Source organism: Gracilinanus agilis, chromosome 2 (genome assembly GCF_016433145.1).
Source record: "Gracilinanus agilis isolate LMUSP501 chromosome 2, AgileGrace, whole genome shotgun sequence".
Taxonomy (NCBI): Eukaryota; Metazoa; Chordata; class Mammalia; order Didelphimorphia; family Didelphidae; genus Gracilinanus; species Gracilinanus agilis.
The window spans coordinates 693,442,618-693,463,320 of record NC_058131.1 but is presented as its reverse complement, the minus strand read 5'-3'; the positions used below and the strand labels follow the sequence as shown (position 1 = coordinate 693,463,320).

At 48.0% G+C, this 20,703-nt stretch overlaps 1 protein-coding gene across 1 annotated transcript; it reads right to left on the bottom strand.

Moving 5' to 3' along the window:
* Window positions 1–6,448: 6,448 nt before the first annotated feature.
* NPFFR1 (neuropeptide FF receptor 1) lies at window positions 6,449–15,185 on the bottom strand. Its single transcript, XM_044660296.1, is given in 7 exon segments — window positions 6,449–6,700; window positions 6,702–7,235; window positions 7,237–7,292; window positions 7,295–7,395; window positions 7,925–8,024; window positions 14,666–14,982; window positions 15,142–15,185. Coding segments are annotated over 7 exon segments (1,404 nt in total).
* Between the last annotated feature and the right edge of the window lie 5,518 nt (window positions 15,186–20,703).

Sequence of the window (20,703 nt, the reverse complement as noted above, 5' to 3'; positions counted from 1 at the left end):
AGAGGGGATAAACACCCTGGCAACCTCCTGACAGGGACCCCGGGGATCCCTTTTGGCTTTTGGCTTTTGGCTTAAGAGCTCTGACCTGAAATCCTTGCCTAAACACCAATCTGATCTTGGACATTGATTGACCTGGGGGTCTGATGTGGATCGTCTGGTTCTACCTGAATTCCCCTAGATATTTAGGCATCTAAACCATCTCTAGATATTTAGGTATCCCGGGCCTAAGGATGGTATTTCCTGAAGGCTGTAGGACTGGCACAACAACTAGCAGTAAGAAGCTGAGAGAGATCATCAATATTTGTGACATCCAAGCAGATTGCTTACTCTGGTTTGGCTGTGGCCAGGCTGAGCCAGAGGAGGTGAAGAACAGAAGCTCCAGCATTACTGAACAGCCTACAGTCCTGAGGGATTATTGTCTTAGCTTTAGTGATAGGGTCTCCTACCCCAATCCGGTCCTGATCATTCCTTTCCCTTATTAATAACATAGATAAAATGTATTAAGTACCTTCCTGGAGTAGATATTCCATCACCACTCTGGGGAGGGAGCAATGCAGTCAGATGAACGTAATCCAAGGCCGATAGAGCCCAATACTAATAATCAATCAACCCCAGGTGGGACCTAAAAGGGTTACCCATCCACTGACCTTTAGGGATCCTGCCTGGGCACTGTTATCAAGAAGGGCAGTTATTATAACATCCAGCTAAGTGGCAAGACTCGAGTGTCCTTGCACCAGCCATCAAGGGAATTAAATCACAGATTCCCAGATTAATAATACCACAATAACTAGCCTAGTGGTAGTGTAATAGTTACCCTTCTTATTTTTATAACAGCACATACAAAATAAATGCAAGGTCCCACATGGGCATTAGCAGCTGGGGAAGGAAAGCATCTGTTTGACTTGAATCCAGAGGCCTGGGATCATTTCCTGCCTCTCAGATTTACAAGCTGTGTGTCAAGGGACAAGGAACTTCACCTTTTTGAGCCTATTTCCTCATTTTAACAGAAGGATAATCATATCTAGAGAATCTTCTGGAAAGGGGCTATCAGGCAAGCATTTTACTAATTTATTGTGCCACAGAAATGTGAGTTATTCTTATTAATTCTCTTTTCCTTTCTCTCCTTAGTTTTTCTGTTTTCCAAGGTGGGGGTAGGGGTGGGAAATGTTATATACCACCTGCCTAATTATTTGTGAATTAACTTATTAGGGTTTGGAATTTCAGGAGCATGAATTGCAATGTGGAGCTGTAGGAATTCAATTGAATTCAGTTCCACAAGCATTTATTAAGCATCTTTTGGGGGTGAGGAACCAGGGACTGGGCAAGGAAATAAAGACAAAAACCAAGCAGGTCCTGGCCTCAAGGGCTTATGCTAAAGGCATTTAGAATCAGAAAGCCTGTGGTAAAATCTTAGCTGTGTGACCTTGGGCAAGTCCCTTAATTTTTCTGTGACTTGGGCTTCCCCAATCTAAAAATGAGGGCATTGAACTTGACAACCTCTAAGATCCCTTCTAGCTCTAACTCCTCTGACTCTGTGATCTACCATCTTTCCAGTTAATGAAATGGCCTCATCAGGTCTGGTGTAGGGGAGGTCCTTAATAATGCCTGAACTGAAGTCAGTAACCACCTGAGCTGGGCCTCAGAGGGATGAATTTCTCCCTCCTAGACCACTTGCTAAGACCTAGAGGATGGGCACTGTTGGAGAGAGCGCCTGAGCTCTTGGGCTGTCCTGAAGATGTCTGAATCCTGGACCCTTTTGAAACAACCTCTATTGGATTTGCTAAATTTGTAAAGCCCCAAACCCCAGAAGGGCGGCCAATAAATCCAAGGAGCTAAGTCAGGCTGATCTGAGGCCCAGCGGCCTTGATGACACAGTCACTCCCTAAAGATAAATCGCTCCCTTGCAAGAGAGGCGGGTCAATATTTGGTTGTTCAACAGTGAACCAGTCACTGGGAATTCAACCTAGCTCTTCCATAATGAAGCCCATTCTAGTTGCCTCCTCATCTGCCTTTATTGGCGTGGCTTGGGTCGGGGTGATTTAAGGGAAGAGAAGGGAGATGGGACAGCCGAATAGGGAGCGCCTTGTCCATAGGAGCACTTGGTTTGGCTAGCTCTCTTTGCTTTTGAGATGAATGGACAAAAAGTCTGGGATTGGGGTTTTTCTCTCTACCTTGCCGCTCCTCCCTCTGTCCCAAGCCCAATGGAGCTGTGTGGCTTCTTTTCCAGAAAAGATAGATCTAAGCTGTTGGGTTGGGTGGATTGTGGTCTGTGGGGCTGGGGTGGCATGGGCTGGGGCCTAGAGGCGTGTCCCCAACTTACTTTGGGCTAGGGTGGTGCTGTTTGTCCTGGGCAAAGCGGGGAAAATCATTCATTAGCCAGGGCCCAGAATGAGAATGGCCGTTTGTCACAAATTGGATGTAGCCGGGGTTAGAGTACCAATGAGGTCACGGCTGACGGAGCTCAGCTGGGCCTGCGGCTTTCTTCTCCACATAACCCCCCATCTAGATGGGCTTCTGCCCATGAAAAATGTCACCTTAGGAAACCTGGCCCATCCCAGCAACTTCCCATAAACACCTCACCTGGAGCTAAGAATCTTGTGGGAAAAAACTCTATTCATTCTTAATTACCTAGTAGGGGCTTAGCACAGTGCTTGGCACATAGTGAATGGTTAATAGATACTTGTTTCGGGGGACAGCTGGGTAGTTCAGTGGATTGAGAACCAGGCCTAGAGACGGGGTGGGGGGGGTCCTAGGTTCAAATCTGGCCTCAGATACTTCCTAGCTGTGTGACCCGGGGCAAGTCACTTGACCCCCATTGCCTTGCCCTTACCACTCTTCTGCCTCGGAGTATTGACTCCAAGACAGAAGGTAAGGGTTTAAAAAAGAAATAGATACTTGTTTCTTCCTCCCTTCCTTCCCTCCCTCCTTCCTTTCTTTTTTCCTTTCTTCCTTCTTTCCTTTCTTACCTCCCTCTCTCCTTTCTTCTGTCCCTCTCTCCATTCTTCATTCCGTTCTTCTTTCTTTCCTCCTTTCTTCCTTCCCTCTTCCTCCTTTCCTTCCTCTCTTCCCCTCTTTCTTTTCTTCCTTCCTTCCTTCTCTTTCTCCTCCTTCTTCCTTCCTTCCTTCCTTCCTTCCTTCCAAATACAATATAAGGTACCTTGTACAGATTCTAGGGAACCAGCTCTGGAGATATGCTAGTCCAATATATAACACCTGTTGCCATAGCAGGAACATATTGTTTCTTTTCTTGCCATTTTAGAACAAAGTAAGATTGGCTGGGCAAAAGCCCAGGGGCAGGCATGGGAAAATGAAGGCTTACAACTAGCTATCACAGTATTTATAACTAGCACTTTAGAGATCATAAAATCCAGGAGATCTTAACCCTTTTTGGGTCTTGAATTCCTTTGGCGGTCTGGCAAGACCTACTGCTACTGTGGTTTGTTGCCTCCATTCCTAGCTGAAAGAAATGTTAAATCTTCAGCAGAGTTAAATAAAAATAAAGATGTACATTTTCCCTGTCCAAGTTCATAGACTCCTGAAATGTGCTCATGGCAGGACCTAATGACCTCTAAAGCTAAATAACCTGTTCATTTTAAGGGAGGAAAATTAAGGCCTACGGAAGGGGATTGCTCAAGTTCCCACAGTGAATAAATGTAACAGATCAGAATTTGAACCCAAGCCCTGTGATTCCAAATGCAGTGCTCTTATCATGACACCACGGCCATCTCCTGGATTAAGATGGAAGGGGGTGGAAGCGTCTGAAAGCAAAAAAAAAACTTTAAAGCTCAAAAGCAAAGCAGATGGTTTTTCTAGCCAGGTCCCAGCCAGGTAAACAGCTACCCCCTCGCCCCAGTCCTCTTCAACATGAAATATGAATGAAATAGAGAGGCAAGTAGGAAACCTTTGCACGTCAAATAATATATATCACAGAAGGGGCTAGCATATTCCCAGGGAAGAGACGAATCCCAGGGGCCTTCTCCCAAGGGTTGTAGCACAAGCACCTAATTCACAAATGGCTTTCTTCTTCCCAAGTGATGACAAAGTCATAAACCCTCTGACTGGAAGGGCGTCCAGAGGCCATCTCATCCAACCTTTCCCTGAATGAGAATCTCCTTCAGACGGCCTTCCACTGAGGATTCCCCAGGGACAGGAACTCGCCTCCTGCCTCAGCAGCCCATTCTGCTTTTGGGACAGCCCTAAATTACTGGTAAGTTTTCTTTCCATTAAGCTAAAAGCAGCCCATGTCCAATTTCTTCCCATCGGTTCTGTCTTTGGGGGTCCAACAGAACATGTCTAATTCCTCTTCCATGTGACCTCAGCCTTGGAAGCAGGCCAGGGCCCTTGGGCTCTGTAATAACCAACTGTAATGAGGTATTTACCCTTATTATTTATTGGTATTTGTATTTATCGTACTTGTTACAGCTCACGGATATCACATAGGTGAACAGTTCACATAAGAAACTAGTACTCCCAATCCTGGAAGCGTAGAGAGGAAGCTGCTACTTCAGGGAAATTTTAGCTAAGCCAGAAAAACCAAATAGTTAAGACTCTTTCCCCACTTTCGTGCCTCTGTAAGCAGGATCTAGTGGAAGGAGACTCTTACAAGAGCTCTACGGTCACCCATCTCGCCTCAACAACCAACCACTCTCCAGGACCATCGGTGGAGAAATTGTGGGTGATCCCTTGATTTTGGTCACCTCAAGACACTCCGTGGATCTTTTTTCTTTGACTGAGTCTCTCCACCTCCTGTGGAGTTCTACTTGGAGACTTTAGCAGCTGATGGAGCTCACCTTGGATGGTCCAAGGCTATGGAAGTGGCTTGTAAACCTGGATGGGTATCCTGAACCCTTCTGGAAAAGCTACTAAGCTGAAAAGACTTGGAGTGTGGGCCCAGGAATAGGTTGTGTGCTTGTTGTCTGAGGACCAGCCCAACTAAGTCCAGAGAAGGTCCACTCTAGGTCCACTTAACTGCCACCCGCTACGTATTTTATGCTGACCCCTTGTGGCAATATCTACTGAGCTCTGAAAGTGACCCTGTCTGGAAAAAGTAGAGTGACCCTACGGCCAAATCACAGCTCCCTGAAGTATTGAGTTAGGGTGTGACTCTCTTTAATTTTAACTTTTTTCTTTCACTAAGTAAAATGCAGATAAATGAAGGGTTCTGGTTAATCAAGGCTTTTAGGATCTTTAGTTCCTTCAAAAACAAAGCTCGATGCCCCCCTCGGGGACTCTGCCCGGATGGAGGTACAAACTCCGTGCGGGCAGGGCCCTCTTTTGTAAATCTCCATGTCTCTCATTGCTTTGCACATGTCAGCCATTCAAGAAATATTGGTTCAGGTGAGTAATAATTGTTGGTTGAATTGAAACCTCTCAGCGAAACCCTCCCCGGAGAAGGATCTCTTTAGAAATACAAACAGGATGTCTTAGCTCAAATTCTACACCGAGGTGGGGTAGACAAGGGAATTCCTGTGTTTCTCCTTGGAGCAGACTTTGGGCACGATCTAGATGGATTATTAGGTCATCGGCCCTTCAGGGACTCTCCAAAAGTGGTCTCTGGGCACCAGGATGGAAGTCGGAAGTCTGGCTGGCTGACGCGTTGCCAAAGCCCAGGGATTTGCAAGAAAGGATGCCGCTTCTGGGAAGTGGCTGCATCATAACCCTGTGAGCTTCAAGGTCCCAAAGATTCTAAGGGAGTTGAAGTCAATTCCCTTTTCCTGACAACCATAAATTAAAAACAAACAGAAATCCTGCCTACTTCCTGAGAGCAAGCTCTCGTACTAGCCTTTCTTTCTCTTCCAGGGGCAGCAGGGCCAGTGGCAAGGTCTGATAACTGCAGTCCCGGCTTTGGGGACCCAAGCAGAGGGAGCTTCCTTCTCCTTCCTCCCGCCTCTCTGGGATGACCTGGAGACCCCAGCACTGGGGGCCTCTGAGGCCCCAGACCAGGTGTCTGCGGATGTGGCACACAACAGAAGGTTCACTTTATTGCAGAGGAATTAAGCTCCAACGTGGTCAGGAGCCCCGGGCTTGCGTCTCAGCTCCGATGCCAGTTAGGCATCCTTGGGCAAAGCCGTTCAGCTCTCCAAGGCTGTGTCTGTAAAAAGGAGACAGAATACCTTTATTAATATGTACGAAGAGATCCAACACAAAGGGTGACTCGTGGGATGCTGTGTAACCTTCCACAAGAGACAATCTTGGCATCTGGTTTGTGATCTACCTTACAGGGCAGTTAAGGGAAAAGAGTCTTTTTGCAAATCTTAAAGCCTTAAGAGGGGGCACCTCACTGGATGGGTGAAGGCTAGAGACGGGAGGTCCTGGGTTCAAATCTGGCCTCAGACAGATCCTAGCTGGGTGACCCTGGGCAAGTCCCTTCACCCCATGGTCTAACCCTGACCACTCTTCTGCCTTGGAGCCAGCACACAGTACTGATAACAATTCACAAGGCAAGGGTTTAAAAAATGGCCAGAGTGGAAGCGCCTGGAGGGCAGGAGCTGTTTGGTCCTGGGGCTTCCTGCCTAGAGTAGGGTTTCAGGAGTGCTGCCAGCTGCTGTCGCCCACCTCCCATATTCCAAGCTGGGGTGCCGAGGGGTACACGGGAGGAGCCTCCCCCATCCAGATCGTCCTGCGCCGGGCGGCGAGGGGCCACCCAGCCGTTCCGCAGGGGGCAGCGTCCCCTCCTCTGCCCCGGCTTGGGGGGGCCCGGCTGAGTCACTGGGCTGCACCTCCACAAAGATTCGGTTGCGCGGGCCGCCCCCAGAGAGTCCTCCGGGCCTCTCCGAGTACGTTTCTCGGTGGCCTCCGCACGTGCGGGAGCGAAGCTGGCTCCGAAAGGCGGCCTGGAAGCCCCTGCGGAAATGCCTGTTGAAGTAGCCGTAGATGACGGGGTTGGCGCTGCTGTGGAAGAAGGCCAGCCAGTGCGCCAAGGGGAAGACGTAGGCGGTGAGCAGGGGCAGCTGCGGCTCGCGGAGGTGGCCGTAGTGGGTGAGGAGCAGGAGCGACCACAGAGGGAGCCAGGACAGCGCGAAGAAGAGGGCCACCACGACGAGCATGCGCACCCCCTGGCCTTCCGCCGCCGCCGGGGGGCGCCCCGCCCGGGACGAGGACTTGGAGAGCTTGCAGGAGATGCAGCGGAGGTGACGTGAGGAGGGCAGAGGGGCCGCGGAGATGTGGCAGAAGAGGAACGTGGTGTAAACCTTCCGCGTGCCCTCCTCCGGCCACGCTTCCCAGCAGGAGGAGACCGTACGGATAGGAGCGGTTCCGGGCGTCCACCATAGAGTGGCGAGCCTCCTGGGTGACGGGCACATGATGACCAGGGCGAGGACCCAGATGATGGCGATGGCGACCAGCACCTTCCTGGGGCTCAGCTTCTGGTGGAAGGGATGGACGATGCAGCGGAATCTAACGGGGGGGGGGGGGGGAGGAGGGGGGAACGATAATGATGCGATCATGATAATGGTTCACCTTATCATCGAAGGCTTACAAAGAGCTTTTCTAGGGGCAGCTGGGTAGCTCTGTGGGTTGAGAGTCAGGCCTAGAGATGGGAGGTCCTAGGTTCAAATATGGTCTTAGATACTTCCCAGCTGTGTGGCCCTGGGCAAGTCACTTCACCCCCATTGCCCACCCTTAACACTCTTCCACCAAGGAGCCAATACACAGAAGTTAAGGGTTTAAAAAAAAAAAAAGAGCTTTCCTCTCTCTAACACCGAAGGGCAGACCTGAAAGCAAAGGCCCTAAATGGCAGAGCAGATGCCAAATTAGACTGGGAGTGAGCATCCTCCCTGGGAGCTCCCCAGACCATGGGAATCACAGGTCCTGAGGAAGCCCAGCCACTGGACCACAATGGCAGAGTCCTTCTTCAAGGACTTCCCAATGATGGGAAATGGCTGCATCTCTGGGGGTAGAGCTTTGGGTCGCCAAACCCACTCACCTCTCCATAGCGATGGCCACCAAGGTGAAGACTGAAGTGGAGACGGACATGCCTTGGACCAGAGCACTTATCTTGCACGTGATGTTATCAAATGGCCAACCTGGAATGGCAGAGATCGCAGCAGTTTGGAACCAGAGGTGGCCTCAGAAATCATCTAGGCTAAAACTCCCATTTTACAGAGGAGAAAACTGAGACCTAGAAAGGTCAAAAGGGCAGGAAGGAACTGGGAGATGGCTGACAAGCTGAACCCCAGAACAGGGATCCAAAAAGTGGGTTAGAAGAAAGGAGTGGGATATTTGGGAATTTATCTGCCAAGACAAACACAGGAATGATATGAACACATTTACAAAACACTTTTCAAACAAAATGAGATCTAAACAGCTGGGAAAAAAAGAAAGGATTGGGCTCAAGAGGACTGGCTCTGAGGTCAAAGAACTTGGGTTCAAATCTCACCTCTGAGGCTTACTACTTATGTGACACCTTATACAAGGTACTAAGCCTCCTTGGACCTCAGTTTCCTCATCTATAAAATGAGAAGATTGTACCCTTCCTGCTTTAGATCTATGAGCTTATAGATACTAGACTGAATCGGTGATGATGATGTTTAATAGGGATCAACATAAAGTCCTACACTGGGGGTCACAAAGCAAACCAAATATAGGAAATGGGGAATGTGGCTTCATGATAATTCATGAGGAAAAGTTTCAGGGGTCTCAGTGACTGGCAAACTCAAGAGAAGTATGGTATAACATGGCAGCCAAAAGCTAAATCGGACTGGGCTATATGATGATAGACATATTGTTCAAAATGGGGAAGGTAAGAGGCAGCTGGGTGGCTCAGTAGATAGAGAGCCAGACCTGGAGGCAGGAGGTCCTGGGTCCAAATCTGACCTCAGATACTTCCTAGTTGTGTGATCCTAGGTGAGTCACTTAACCTCAATTTCCTAGTCCTTATTTCTCTTTTGCCTTGGAACCAATACTTAGCATTTGATTCTAAGAGGGAAAGTAAGGATTTTTAAAAATGGGGTAGGTGACAGTCTCAGGCTCATAGATTGAGAGGAACTTGGAAGTCATTTAAAACAACTTCCTCTCTTTGTAGATGAGGGAACTCAGATCTGGAGAGTAAAAGAAGCAGGACCAGAATTTGATCTGCTCCCAAACCAGTGATGTTCCCATCTCACCACTGTTGGCTGCCTGCCTCTTCACCTACCCTCTTTTTAAACCTTCACCTTCCATCTCAGAATCAATATTAAGTATTGGTTCTAAGGCAAAACAGGGGTAAAGGCTAAGCAGTTTGGGGTTAAGAGACTTGCCAAGATCACACAGTTAGGAAGTATCTGAGGCCACATTTGAATTCAGGACCTCTTGGCTCCAGTCCTGGCTCTCTATCCATTGAGCCACCCAGCTGTCCCTCACCTACCCCATTTTGAACAACGTGTCTATCATCGTTGCAGCCTCACCCACTTGGCTTTTGGCAGTTGTGCTATACCATGCTTCTATTGAGTTTGCCAACCACTAAGATCTCCAGATCTTTTTCTCATGAATTATCATTTAGCCACATTCCCCATTGCTTATATTTGTGGTAGGCAGCAAAGCATCTAGGCCAATTTAAGCAGTAGAGTCATGCCATGAGACTCTGGCATAGAAGGAGGGCTTGAAGGAACTGGGGAGATTTATTTGGAAGAAGAGAAGCCTTGGGGGTGTTCATCTCTGTCTTGGAGTTTTAGAAAGGACTGTCATGTGGGAAAGCTTTAGAGGGCTAAGCTACATGCTGAAGCTTCAGAGACCACTTTCAGTTCAGTCAAAGGAAAGATTTCTTAACAGTTATAGTAATCTGAAAGTGAAACAAGTTCCTGAGGGTGGGGGAGGCTCAGAGGAGGACAAGGAGAGGTTTTCCCTCCAAGAAAAGGCTTAATATTTAACTGCAAAGACTCAACTAAAGCATGAGAAATAAAAAGGAACTGTTGTTTCTGTTTATTTTAGTTTTTAAAAATGTTAATATTCATGTCATTACAGAAACCGGAAAAAGAACTGCCTTGGAAGCATTCCATTCCATTGTTCTTGGTTCTATCAGAACCTGAACTAGAGTTAGGAGGTCCAGAGCTTTGCCTCAGGCAAAATGAAAGAGTACTCCTTCAGGAACTAGAACCTAAGCATTTAGCTTGTGTGAAGAGTCCAAGAGGAAACTTCCCAGAAGGCTACTTTTCCCCTCTCAGGCCTCCCTCCCCTCTGTCAGAGGGTGCATTCTGTGTTTCTGGGCGTAGGCAGGGTTTGTGTAACTTGTCTGGGGCACAAAACTCTCTGGTTATGGCTCTGGTTCTACCCTAACTTCCTATGAAACAGACAACCAAAACCAAAATGTTACCCCCAGCCTGCATCTGCCTCTTACCTAAGAAAAGACTTCATTTATTTTCCAGAAAAGATAACTACAACCCTCTTTTGTATGCTGCCTGTTCTTATCAGCCTCAAAGGATGAACCAAATAAACCAAGATGATGTGTAATGGGGATAAAGCCAAAGCAAGTTCTGCACACAGGTTTTCAAAGTCAAGGCACAAGAATAAGATGGGGCAGTTCCAAACATTTATTTAATGCTGGCTAGAGCTCTGAACATGGAGTCTGGAAGACTGAATTCAAATCCAGTCTCAGACATTTACTAGCTGTGTGACCCTGAGCCAGTCACTTACCCTCTTTGCCTTCATTTTCTCATCTGTCAAATGAGCTGGAGGAGGGAATGGCAAACTGCTCTAGTATCTTTGCCAAGAAAACCCCAAATAGGGTCAAGAAGGACACCTGAAAAGTAACCCAACAACAACAACAAATAATGTATGTTGGGACTAGAGAGAGATTGGTGTTAGTTTGTGATTTTTGGGAGTTTGTAGTGTATTTTTATTTTGTAACAAAAAGTTTTAAGTTCCTTTTGAGAAAAAAAATTTTAAGGTAAGAAATTTACTGTCTCCCGGAATCCAGAGACCAAATTCCTTGTGGAAGATGCCATAGAGATGTCCACAGAGACCACACCCTGCTCCAGGAGTTCCTGAGCAAAATGAATGTGCAGAATTGAACTTTGGGGGGTTGAATGCATTTGTTTATATGTACTTTGTTGTAACAAAGGGGACTGCCCCCTAATTGGTTTTGTTCTTGATTCCCTTTTGTTTCATTACCCCCAAGCTGTTGTATTTTTCCTGTGTAAATATTGTATGTACCTTGGTTAAATTATGTTTAAAATGATCCATTGGGGAGACTGGTCTCCCAAAGGATCACATGGGGGAATGTGCAGATGGAAAATTTTCCACCTGCACAGTAGCCTTCTAGGGGAATAAAATACACATGTAGACAACTAGCTTGTAAGTACATTAAGAGTAAGAAGCCTCTTTTGTCTCTTTTTAAAATCCCAAACCAATTTATAGATGAATAAACTGAAGACCAGAGAGTGTTATGTTGATCTTAATAGAGATGTTTGGGAAGCTGAAGGGTTGGCCTGAAACTAGAAAACTGCAGGACTCACACTTCCCACACATACAGGTTAGAGTGAGTAGGGAGGGGTAGATACTCCTTACTCTTCCCCCTCCCACCAAGCAGTTGGAAATCAGTTGGAAATGGAGGCAGGATTGATTTTCTCTGGCAAGGCTCAGCAAGGCAAATCTCTAATGATGTTCATTTTCTCAACTTATATTCCCCACAGGTTTGACTGAGGGACAATAGGAGAAGCTTGATGTCTTGTTATCAGGGACAGACGAGGATCTGACTTCTTTGGCTGGCAACTGAAAGGAACCAAGCTTTATGGTAGCTGTGAGTATGCCCAAAATAATAGCCAGGCACAGCTACTAAAAGATAAAGTTTTTACTGATAAAAGAAGGGAAGGCAGGGAAGGGGTTTCAAGGATTTGGATAAGATCTGGGAAGCCCTGAACTGTTAGGTAGAAAATTCCCCTCTCCCCCAGGAGGGAGTGGCAGACTTTATATCTAGCTGGCCCTCAAAGCTTATAATAATCCCTTCTAATATCTAAAATAACTAAATGAATAACAAAATGCTTTTGCAAGAAAGATCTAATTTCACTAGATGGCAAACTCCTGAGAAGAAACCAAAATGGCTTTTGCCAGTATGGCCACCAAGGTAATCCCAAACTGGGAATAGCAAGCAAAGTGACCTGCTCACTTCCATCCCCAGGAATCAACTGTTTAACTGTTTTCAAACTATCCCCTCACCCAGAGTTCTCCGGGGGGGGGGTCCCCTAGAATTCTGGGTGAAGCTTGACCCTGTATCTTGCAGGAATTCCACCCTGCCATTTTCCATGTTGCAGAGAGGGGAAGGGACTTACATAAAGTCACACAGATAATGATAACACTGGTTAGAGAAGTAAGGGGCAGAACTAGATGTGTGATTTCAATTTCTGGTGAGGAAGTTCCTACCAGTGTAGGTTAAATTACTGTCTTGGAGTTGCCTAGGATAGCTTGGGAGGTTAGGTCACATAGCCAATTTAAAAAAAGTCCATTTCTTGAACTCAGGACTTCTGGCTTCTAGGCAGTCATCTGTCTACTGCACCATGCAGTATATAGAAAGATGCTGGGTAATTACCAGGTCTTCCAATTCTAAATCCAACACTCTTTCCTCTCTACCCCATGGCTGCATGGGAAAAGAATAGCCTGAAAGTCAAGCCAACCCACAGTCTGGGTTTGAGGCCTGCCATTCATTGACCATGATGGGTCTTTGGGCAAATTCTCTCTCTTCTCTAGACCTTGGTTCCCTCCATTATCAAATGAAGGGGATGAACTCAATGATCCACAGCACAACACGTACTCAGCTATGGTTCTTTAGAGCTGGCTCTTTAATCGGCATCATGGCGCCATGTTTCTAGAAGTACTAAATTGGTTGATATTGAATATGGACCAGTTAAGTTTAGTCTGTGAGTTCCTCTGTTGGAGTCGTTGAATCCCCAGCACTCAAGCCATGCCATGGGCCAGGCCAATGATTTCACTGGTATAGGGAGTCCCTAATGAGGAAACTCCATCCCTTAATGTAGATCACTTCTAGTTTTGCAATTTTTAGCTTTAGAATCAATCAAAGATTGTGACTTTCCTGGGGTCACATTCAGGTGAGCTTTATAGACATAGACAGTGGGTGCTTAAGGAATGCTTCTTAGATAGCTAAATTGAATTAGTTCAAAGTTCAGAGGCAGCAAGGTGTGATAGTCGAGAGAATGAGGATGACCTGATAACTCTGTGAACGTGGACAGTCATTTAACTTTTGTCTGCCTCAGTTTCCTCAACTGTCAAATGGAGATACTCATGCTAGCCACCTCCCAGGATTGTCGTGAGACAATATATGTGAGGCACTTGGTCCAGTGCCTGGCACACAGTAGGCACAAAATAAACGCTTATTCCTTCCTCCTTCCTTTCAAAGGAGAAGATGAATGCCCTCCCATGTGGTTAATTAGACCAGCAGCTTAGATGCTCTTCAGATCACGGCAAGAATGCCCAAGACTGCCCGTCCCTGTCCCAGAGCCGTCCCCTCCACCCAACCAGGGGTGAATTCTCCAGCTTGGGCAGCCATTTCAGAATACTCAGCTCTGAGTCTTCCTGCTTGTACCTCTAGGGGTCACCATAATCCAAGCAATTGTCAGCGGCTGAGGCCAGCTGTGCCTCTTCTCCAGATGTCTTGCTCTGGCTTTGGGCCAGGAGGGGAGAGTCAGGGAAGGACAGGCTTTAGAACAGCTCGAGCTGGTCCACTATCTCATTTTAAAGAGGAGGAAAGCAGGAAGGGAAAGGATTTACCCACAGTCACACAGCTAGTATCAGAGGCAGGATTCAAACCCAAGACTCCTGATTCCATGTCCTATGTTCTCTCAAGTGCTTCCTGTGTCAGTGAGTTTACTTATAAATTCTACCTTAAAATCAATATTAAGTATCTGTTCTAAGGCAGAAGAGCAGTAAGGGCTAGGCAATTGGGGTTAATAATGGGGTCACAGGGCTAGGAAGTATCTGAGGCCAGATTTGAACCCAAGATCTCCTGACTCCAGGCCTGATGCTCTCCCCATTGAACCATCCAGCTGCTCCTTAACAAGCATCTATTAAGGGCTCCTTGTTTGCTAGGCTTCATGATATACAATAGGAATACTAAGAAGGGCAAAAAGCAATTCCTGCCTTCGAGAAGCTCCCAGTCTAACAGAAAAGGTAACAAGCAAAGGACTGTGTACCTATAAAGGTTAGGAAGAAGTAGCCTTAGAGGGGAAGCCCTAGCTGGAGGGCTTCCTGGAGACTGTGGCTTTGAGCTGAGACTGGAAGGACCCCAGGGATTCTAAGAGGCTGAGATGAGGGAGCAGAAGATGCTAGGAATGGGTGACAGCAGGTGCAGAGGGATGGACATGGAAGACACAGATGCAAATGGCCCACGATCCCATAGCTGGATCAGAGAGTGAGGGGAGTCAAGGGTAAGAAGACCAGGAAGGGAAGAAGGAGGCAAGGGATGAAGGACCAAACAGAAGAGTTTGGTGTTTTGGTCCTGGAGTGTGCTGAGTGAAGGGGAGAGGCAATGCCATCTACCCTTGGTTTCACCATCTGTTGAATGAAAGGGTTGGACCGGAGGATCCCTTCCACGTCTAAATCCTAAGCTTGTGTCTTCAGGTTCCCCAGCCCTGGTCAAGCTCTACAGCTTCCAACACTCCCCTGCTCAATCCCAAGCTTCCCTGTGTGGACCCAACCTCGCACTGTGCTGCCCTCCAGCTGCCTCATCTTCCTCACTCACCAGTGATCAAGTTGTCCACAAGGGTGGTGGGCATGCAGAAGATGCCCACCAGCAGGTTGCTGACAGCCAGGTTCAGGATGAATATGTTGGTGACTGTCCTCATCTGCTGGTTCTTCACAACAAAGCAGACAAGGCTATTTCCCACCAGGCACAGGAGGAAGATGAAGACGTACGCCATGATGAACATGGCAGCCACAGGCCAAGAGTGCTGGTAGGAGGAGGAGAAGGTGAAGTTCTGAGGAGACGGGGCTTGGGTGCTGTTCTCCTTGTTGGCAAAGGATGAGTCATTGCAATGTTGGGGGGTTCTCTCTAGGACAAAGGCCAAGAAATCAGACCCTTGAACAAAACCCAAACCAAAGCTCAGGGCACATGGCCTCTCGCTTACCATTACATTCAGGGCTTGAGGTAGAGACATCCTACAGCCCAGAGTAGTTGAATCTCCTCTCACCTCCCAAAATAACTCTAACCATTTGCCATGCTCACCCCTATTCTCTGTCATCTCCTCCAAATCTGGGACCATGGGCTCAGGTTGGAAGGTACCTCAGATACCATCTAAACCAACTGCCTCATGAGGAAACTAGAACACAAAGGGCACACAGGAAGGGGCAGAGCAAAGATCTGACTCCAAATTCATTGATCCCAAATTCATCACTCAACCCATCAGGGATCACCGATGCCTTGTTTGTTTGATTCTTTCAACAGCCATTTTCTAAGCCTCTATTTACAGTTCTGGGGATCACAGGGTAGAAAAATACTGCTGAAGAGTGTCCAGGGGAGGGAAGGCTTGGTAGCACAGTGGACAGAGTGCCAGGCCTTGGAGTTGGGAGATCCTGGATTCAAATCTGACCTCAGACACTTTCTAGCTCTGTGACCCTGGGCAAGTCACTGAACCCCAACTGCCTAGTCCTTATTGCTCTTCTGTCTTAGTATCATTTCTTAGAATTGATACTAAGACAGAAGGTAAGAGCTAAACAAAATAGTGTCCAGAGAAAGGCAATCAGCAGCATGAATGATCTCAATTCCACGCCATGTGAAAGAACAGGGTATTAAGTGGAGAAGAGAAGACTCGGTGTGGGCTACGTGACCAAATTCAATTATATGGAAGTCTGCCATAGGCAGGAGTAATTAGACTTGTCCCACTTGGGCCCAGAGAGCAGAACTAGGAGAAACGGGTGGATTGTGTTAATTTGACAAACATTCATTAAGACCCTACTATGAGCAAAGCATTGTCCCAACTTTGATCAGACCTCTTCACCCTGATCACTGCCTCCAGCTTTGACCCCCTTTGCTGGATTCTAACATGTTCTCCTAACACTACCCACATCTTCCAGCCTTTGAAAGGAAGCATGACAGGTCATGGAGAGAACATTCAATTCTCAATTTGTTCTTTGAATTAGAATGGGGGGATCTGGGTTCAAATCTCAAATCTGTGACTTGAAGACCTATAGCTTGGGGGAAGTTCCTTTTGGACCTCAGTTTTTTATCCATAAAACAAGGGGGTCAGATAAGACAGTCTCTAAGTTCTCTTCCAGAACTAAATCTATGGTCTTTGAGGAGCGTTAAGGGTCCCCAAAGAGATTCCCCATTTCTCCTTGTTCCTTTCATAGACCAGAGGAATGGTTCCTTTTGATAAGAATCAATCAACAGTTATCTTTGGACCGGTTCTAGTCACTGGGGATCAATCTGGAGTCCCCCGAGTCATCCCAACAAGGTGAATGTCTTCCATCAAGTCATGAGAGTACAGACAGGACCAGCTCCAGGGGAGGTACCAGCCTGGTTCAAAAAAATCAGAGTCCCTGATCCCTCCTGCTACATTCGTACATATATTGGGGGCTGATGGTTGTTCGGTGGTCTTTGTTTTGTCTTTCTCCTTTTAATACCACTCTCTTCTGCAATATTATACATTGTGCTCAAATGTGGAGAATGAGCCCGTTATACCACGTTTGGGGATGCCGTGCATGTGATGTTCTCCCAGGTTTCCTAGATGGGTGCCATGAGCCAGTAGAGTGAAGAATCTCTGCGTGAGAACGCCAGCTATCCATATCATGGAATCTCTGACACAAGACTTTTCAGAAGCCCATCACCTGGAAGCCACTCTTGTCCCTGTTCTACCCCAGGAGGACGCTGGTCATTCTGTACCTGCACAGGTTTGGGAGAGGTTAGAATCTCAAGGGGGAAGTATATTCCCATTTCATAGATGGAGACACCAAGGCCCCATGAGGCCAGCACATTCACTTTAAACAATATGGCAGGGGCAGCTGGGTAGCTCAGTGGATGGAGAGTCAGGCCTAGAGACAGGAGGTCCTAGGTTCAAATCCGGCCTCAGACACTTCCCAGCTGTGTGACCCTGGGCAAGTCACTTGACCCCCATTGCCCACCCTTACCACTCTTCCACCTAGGAGCCAATACACAGAAGTTAAGGGTTTAAAAATGTAAAAAAAAAAAAATATGGCAGGCCCATAGTGGAGAGAGGGAGAAAAAGGAAGCAGAGGCTGCTGGGGCCTTAGACCCTGTTCTTGGCTCCAGGGAACTGTCGGCTCTCTAAAGTGAGAGGTGATCCACCTTAAGGCCCTGATACAGTGTGAGGACAGGCAGAGAAGCCTGGGAAATGCAGGCTTAAGAAGTGAAATCACAGTTCGTGCCTGGATGCCTTAGGTGACTCACTAAACCATTCTGTGCCTCGGTTTCCCAGGACAGTGTATTCGACATTAATGCCCAGGCCTAGGGCTCTACCCTCTGTACCACTCACATGGAGTATGCCCAGTGGCATGCCGATTAATGTTTAATAACCAGCTCTCGAAATAAAAATACACACTTTCATCTGCATCATTCACAGTGCCTCCATCACTCAGGTCTAAACAATCGACAGAACACTAAGCCAAGTCGATATGTAGCCCGTCTAGCTGAGAGGGAGAGAAGACGAAGAGCTGGGCTTGGAGTCGGCTCCCTGGATTCCACTTCTGCCTCAGATCCTTCCTACCAGTAACATCCAGGTGGGGTCCTTTAACAGCTTTCTGCCTCGGTTTCCTCATTTGTAAAATGAGGGGGTTGGACTCGGTGGCATCCCAGAACGCTTCCGACACGAAGTCTAGGATGCCCAGCCTGCTCTTCCTCTCTCCCTCCATCTTTCGGCACCCCCAGGACCACCGCCTCCTCCTTCGCCTCGACATTTCCCAGAATTCATTTTTTATTGACTGCTCTGCACCTGCTGTTTCCAGCCATTAGAACTGAAGGCTGGGACTACTTTCTTCTTGGTCTGTGTAGCTCTACTGCCCAACCCAGTGCCAACAAGCTAATCCAACGAGTTCACACGTGAAGCCCTTTGCAGACCCTGAAGTGCCAGACGCATACATGCGAGCTCTTCTCCTTATTCATATGAACAATAAAAAGAATACGTTCTTGATGAATGGAAGTGAATGAGCTCCAAAGAGTGGGGTTTGGGGGAAGGCTCTGAGCTTCCTTTGTGCCTGGCTTGGAAGGGAGAGCTCTGGGGAGGCTGCCCTCGCAGCACGAGGGAACAGCCGCCCCGGCACATCCAGGGCCGGCAGGTCCCCCTAAAGCTCCCCCGAGCTGCGAGGTTATAGCAGGAAAAGGCAAAACAGTCCGGCCTGTATCTCCTCCAAACCCATGTTCTCTCCTCTGCCTTGGGCGCCTGGCATTGGCCACAAGGAGGCCTTTATTCTTCCCAGATGGCCTCTGTGGCACTCTCTGAGGGTCTGGTTTCATGGGTTTGGATGGTGGAAGTGAGAGGGGAAGAGTAAGGAATGATGTGACTTAGAACAGGCAGGTGTCCCCCAAGGCACAAAATCACATCTTTTCTGGCCTGCTGGGTCTCAGAATGACTGGCGTGGCCGGTCCGTGCCCCCTTTCCTTCCTGAAGACCCTAAATCTACCCGCCTCCCCCCGCCAGACGAATTCCCTCCCTCTTTCCTGAAAAGATGGAGGCTCTTCCTCGGCCTCCCTCATCTTCATTTTTGCCTGCTTCTGTCTGCTCCCCAGCTAACCCAGCGGCGGGCCTCAGCCCAGAAATCCTTCCAGCGGGAGACGTCCTGCCCCGAGCCCCGACCTGCCCTGAGCAGTGAGTGAGCGTAGCTAAGCCAGCTCCAGCCACGCTCTCCATCTCCTCTCGGGACGCCCCGCTACCAGGCAGGGAGATCCTCTCTGGTCCACACTAGCCTTTCCCTTTCATTTCCCCTTCTGGAACCATCATGGGATGGAAATGGCCATTTTTACTAGAGAAGGGACGGCCATCCACTCCCCTGACCGATCCTGTAGCCTTTGAAATCAAACTCCCTGGAGGTGCCGGCTCCGGTTAGACCGTAAGATCCTGGAGGGCAGGGACTGCCTCTGCTCCTGTGCTTGCATTCACGGCGCTTGGCATACAGAAAGCACTTCATCGAGGCTTCTTTCCTTCATACGAATCCTCTTTACACTGAACAAACTGGCTGCATCCTCACCCCTTTTGTTCTATCTCGGGATGGAGTGGTTGGCCCCTCTCCTTGCCAAGGCTACACCTTCCTCTTCCATCTCTCAGGAGCTTGGCCCCACCATCATTCTTTTCTCTCATTTATTTTTCAGTCTGTCCTTCTCTACTAGCCTCTTCTTTGCATCTACAAGCTTGCTCAAATGCCCCTTATCCTTTTTTTTTTTTTAACCTTTACCTTCTGTCTTAGAATCAATACTGAGTATTGGCTCCAAGGTTGAAGAGCACTAAGGGCTAAGCCATGGGGGTTAAGTGACTTGCCCAGGGTCAACAGCTAGGCAGTGTCTGAGCTCACATTTGAACCCAGGACCTCTTATGTCCAGGCCTGGCTCTCTATCCACTGAACCCTTTCTTCCATCCCTTTTAGGAACTTCTCCCATTGAGCACTCCTTTTCTCTCATTTCTTTCATCCTGTCCTTTTCTACAGGCTCCTCCTCTGCTGTCTGAAAACTTCCTAAAGCGCCCCTTATCTTTTAATAACAAAACCAGAAACCCTTCTCTTTGGGGCACCTAGAGAGCTCAGTGGAAGAAAGCCAGGCTTGAAGAGGGGAGGTCCTGGGTTCCAATCTGGCCTCAGACACTTCCCAGCGGGGTGACCCTGGGCAAGTCACTTTACCCTCATTGCCTGGTCCCTACTGATCTTCTTAGAACTAATATACAGTATTGATTCTCAGAAGGTAAGGGTTTAAAATGTTAAAATCTTCCCTTTACCCTGATGCTATCACCCCATTATACAGCCATCTTGCATTCTACAGGCAGTAGAATACAAACTCCTTGAAAGCAGGGACTCTGGGTTTTGGCTTTGTGCCTCTGAGTACCCAGCACAGAGCTTGGCACATTGTCAGGGTTTAACAAATGCTCATTGATTGATTAAAGATGGTAAGCTGCTGTCACTGAGCTCTTAGCCCTCTTGCTGCTAGCCGAAGGATCTTTTCACTCCTCCTTGTTGGCTGAGAGAGGCAATCGAGCTTGGATGTGGACAAGGGGAGCAATGAGCCTCGTGCCCAGGATCCCAGCAGCCCGAGGACCCAAGGGGCTGTCTCCATCCTCCCTCAGGGAAGGAAACTCTCCAGGGGCACAGGCCAGGCACGCCGGGCATTCTAAGACCCACCAGTCCAGAAAAGATGTCCTGGAAATGATTTTGTGCCTTCCTGTTCTAAGTCACATCATTCCCCTTCACCATGGTGAACCTGGAACTCTGCTTCCCAGGGTTGTGCCTCTCCACCTTTCCAGGACACAATGATGGTGACAGTCTGATGAAATGTGAGAGCAGAGCAGAGGGAACTGGAACACTGAACGCAATGCAAGGCTGAAAGGGACCTTAGAAGAGAGAACACAGAATGTCAAGGCCAGAAGGAGAGGATCATTTGGTATCTTCATTTTACAGAAGCAGAAACTGAGCTCCAGTGAGGCCATGTGGCTTGTCCAGCATCATAGCCAGTAAATGAAAGGTGTTTGGTGTTGGGGAGGGGGAGAATTGGCTCTGAAATCAGAAGCCTCTGACACTTACTAGCTCTGTGACCTTGGATTAGCACTTGCTTCTCTTGACCTCAGT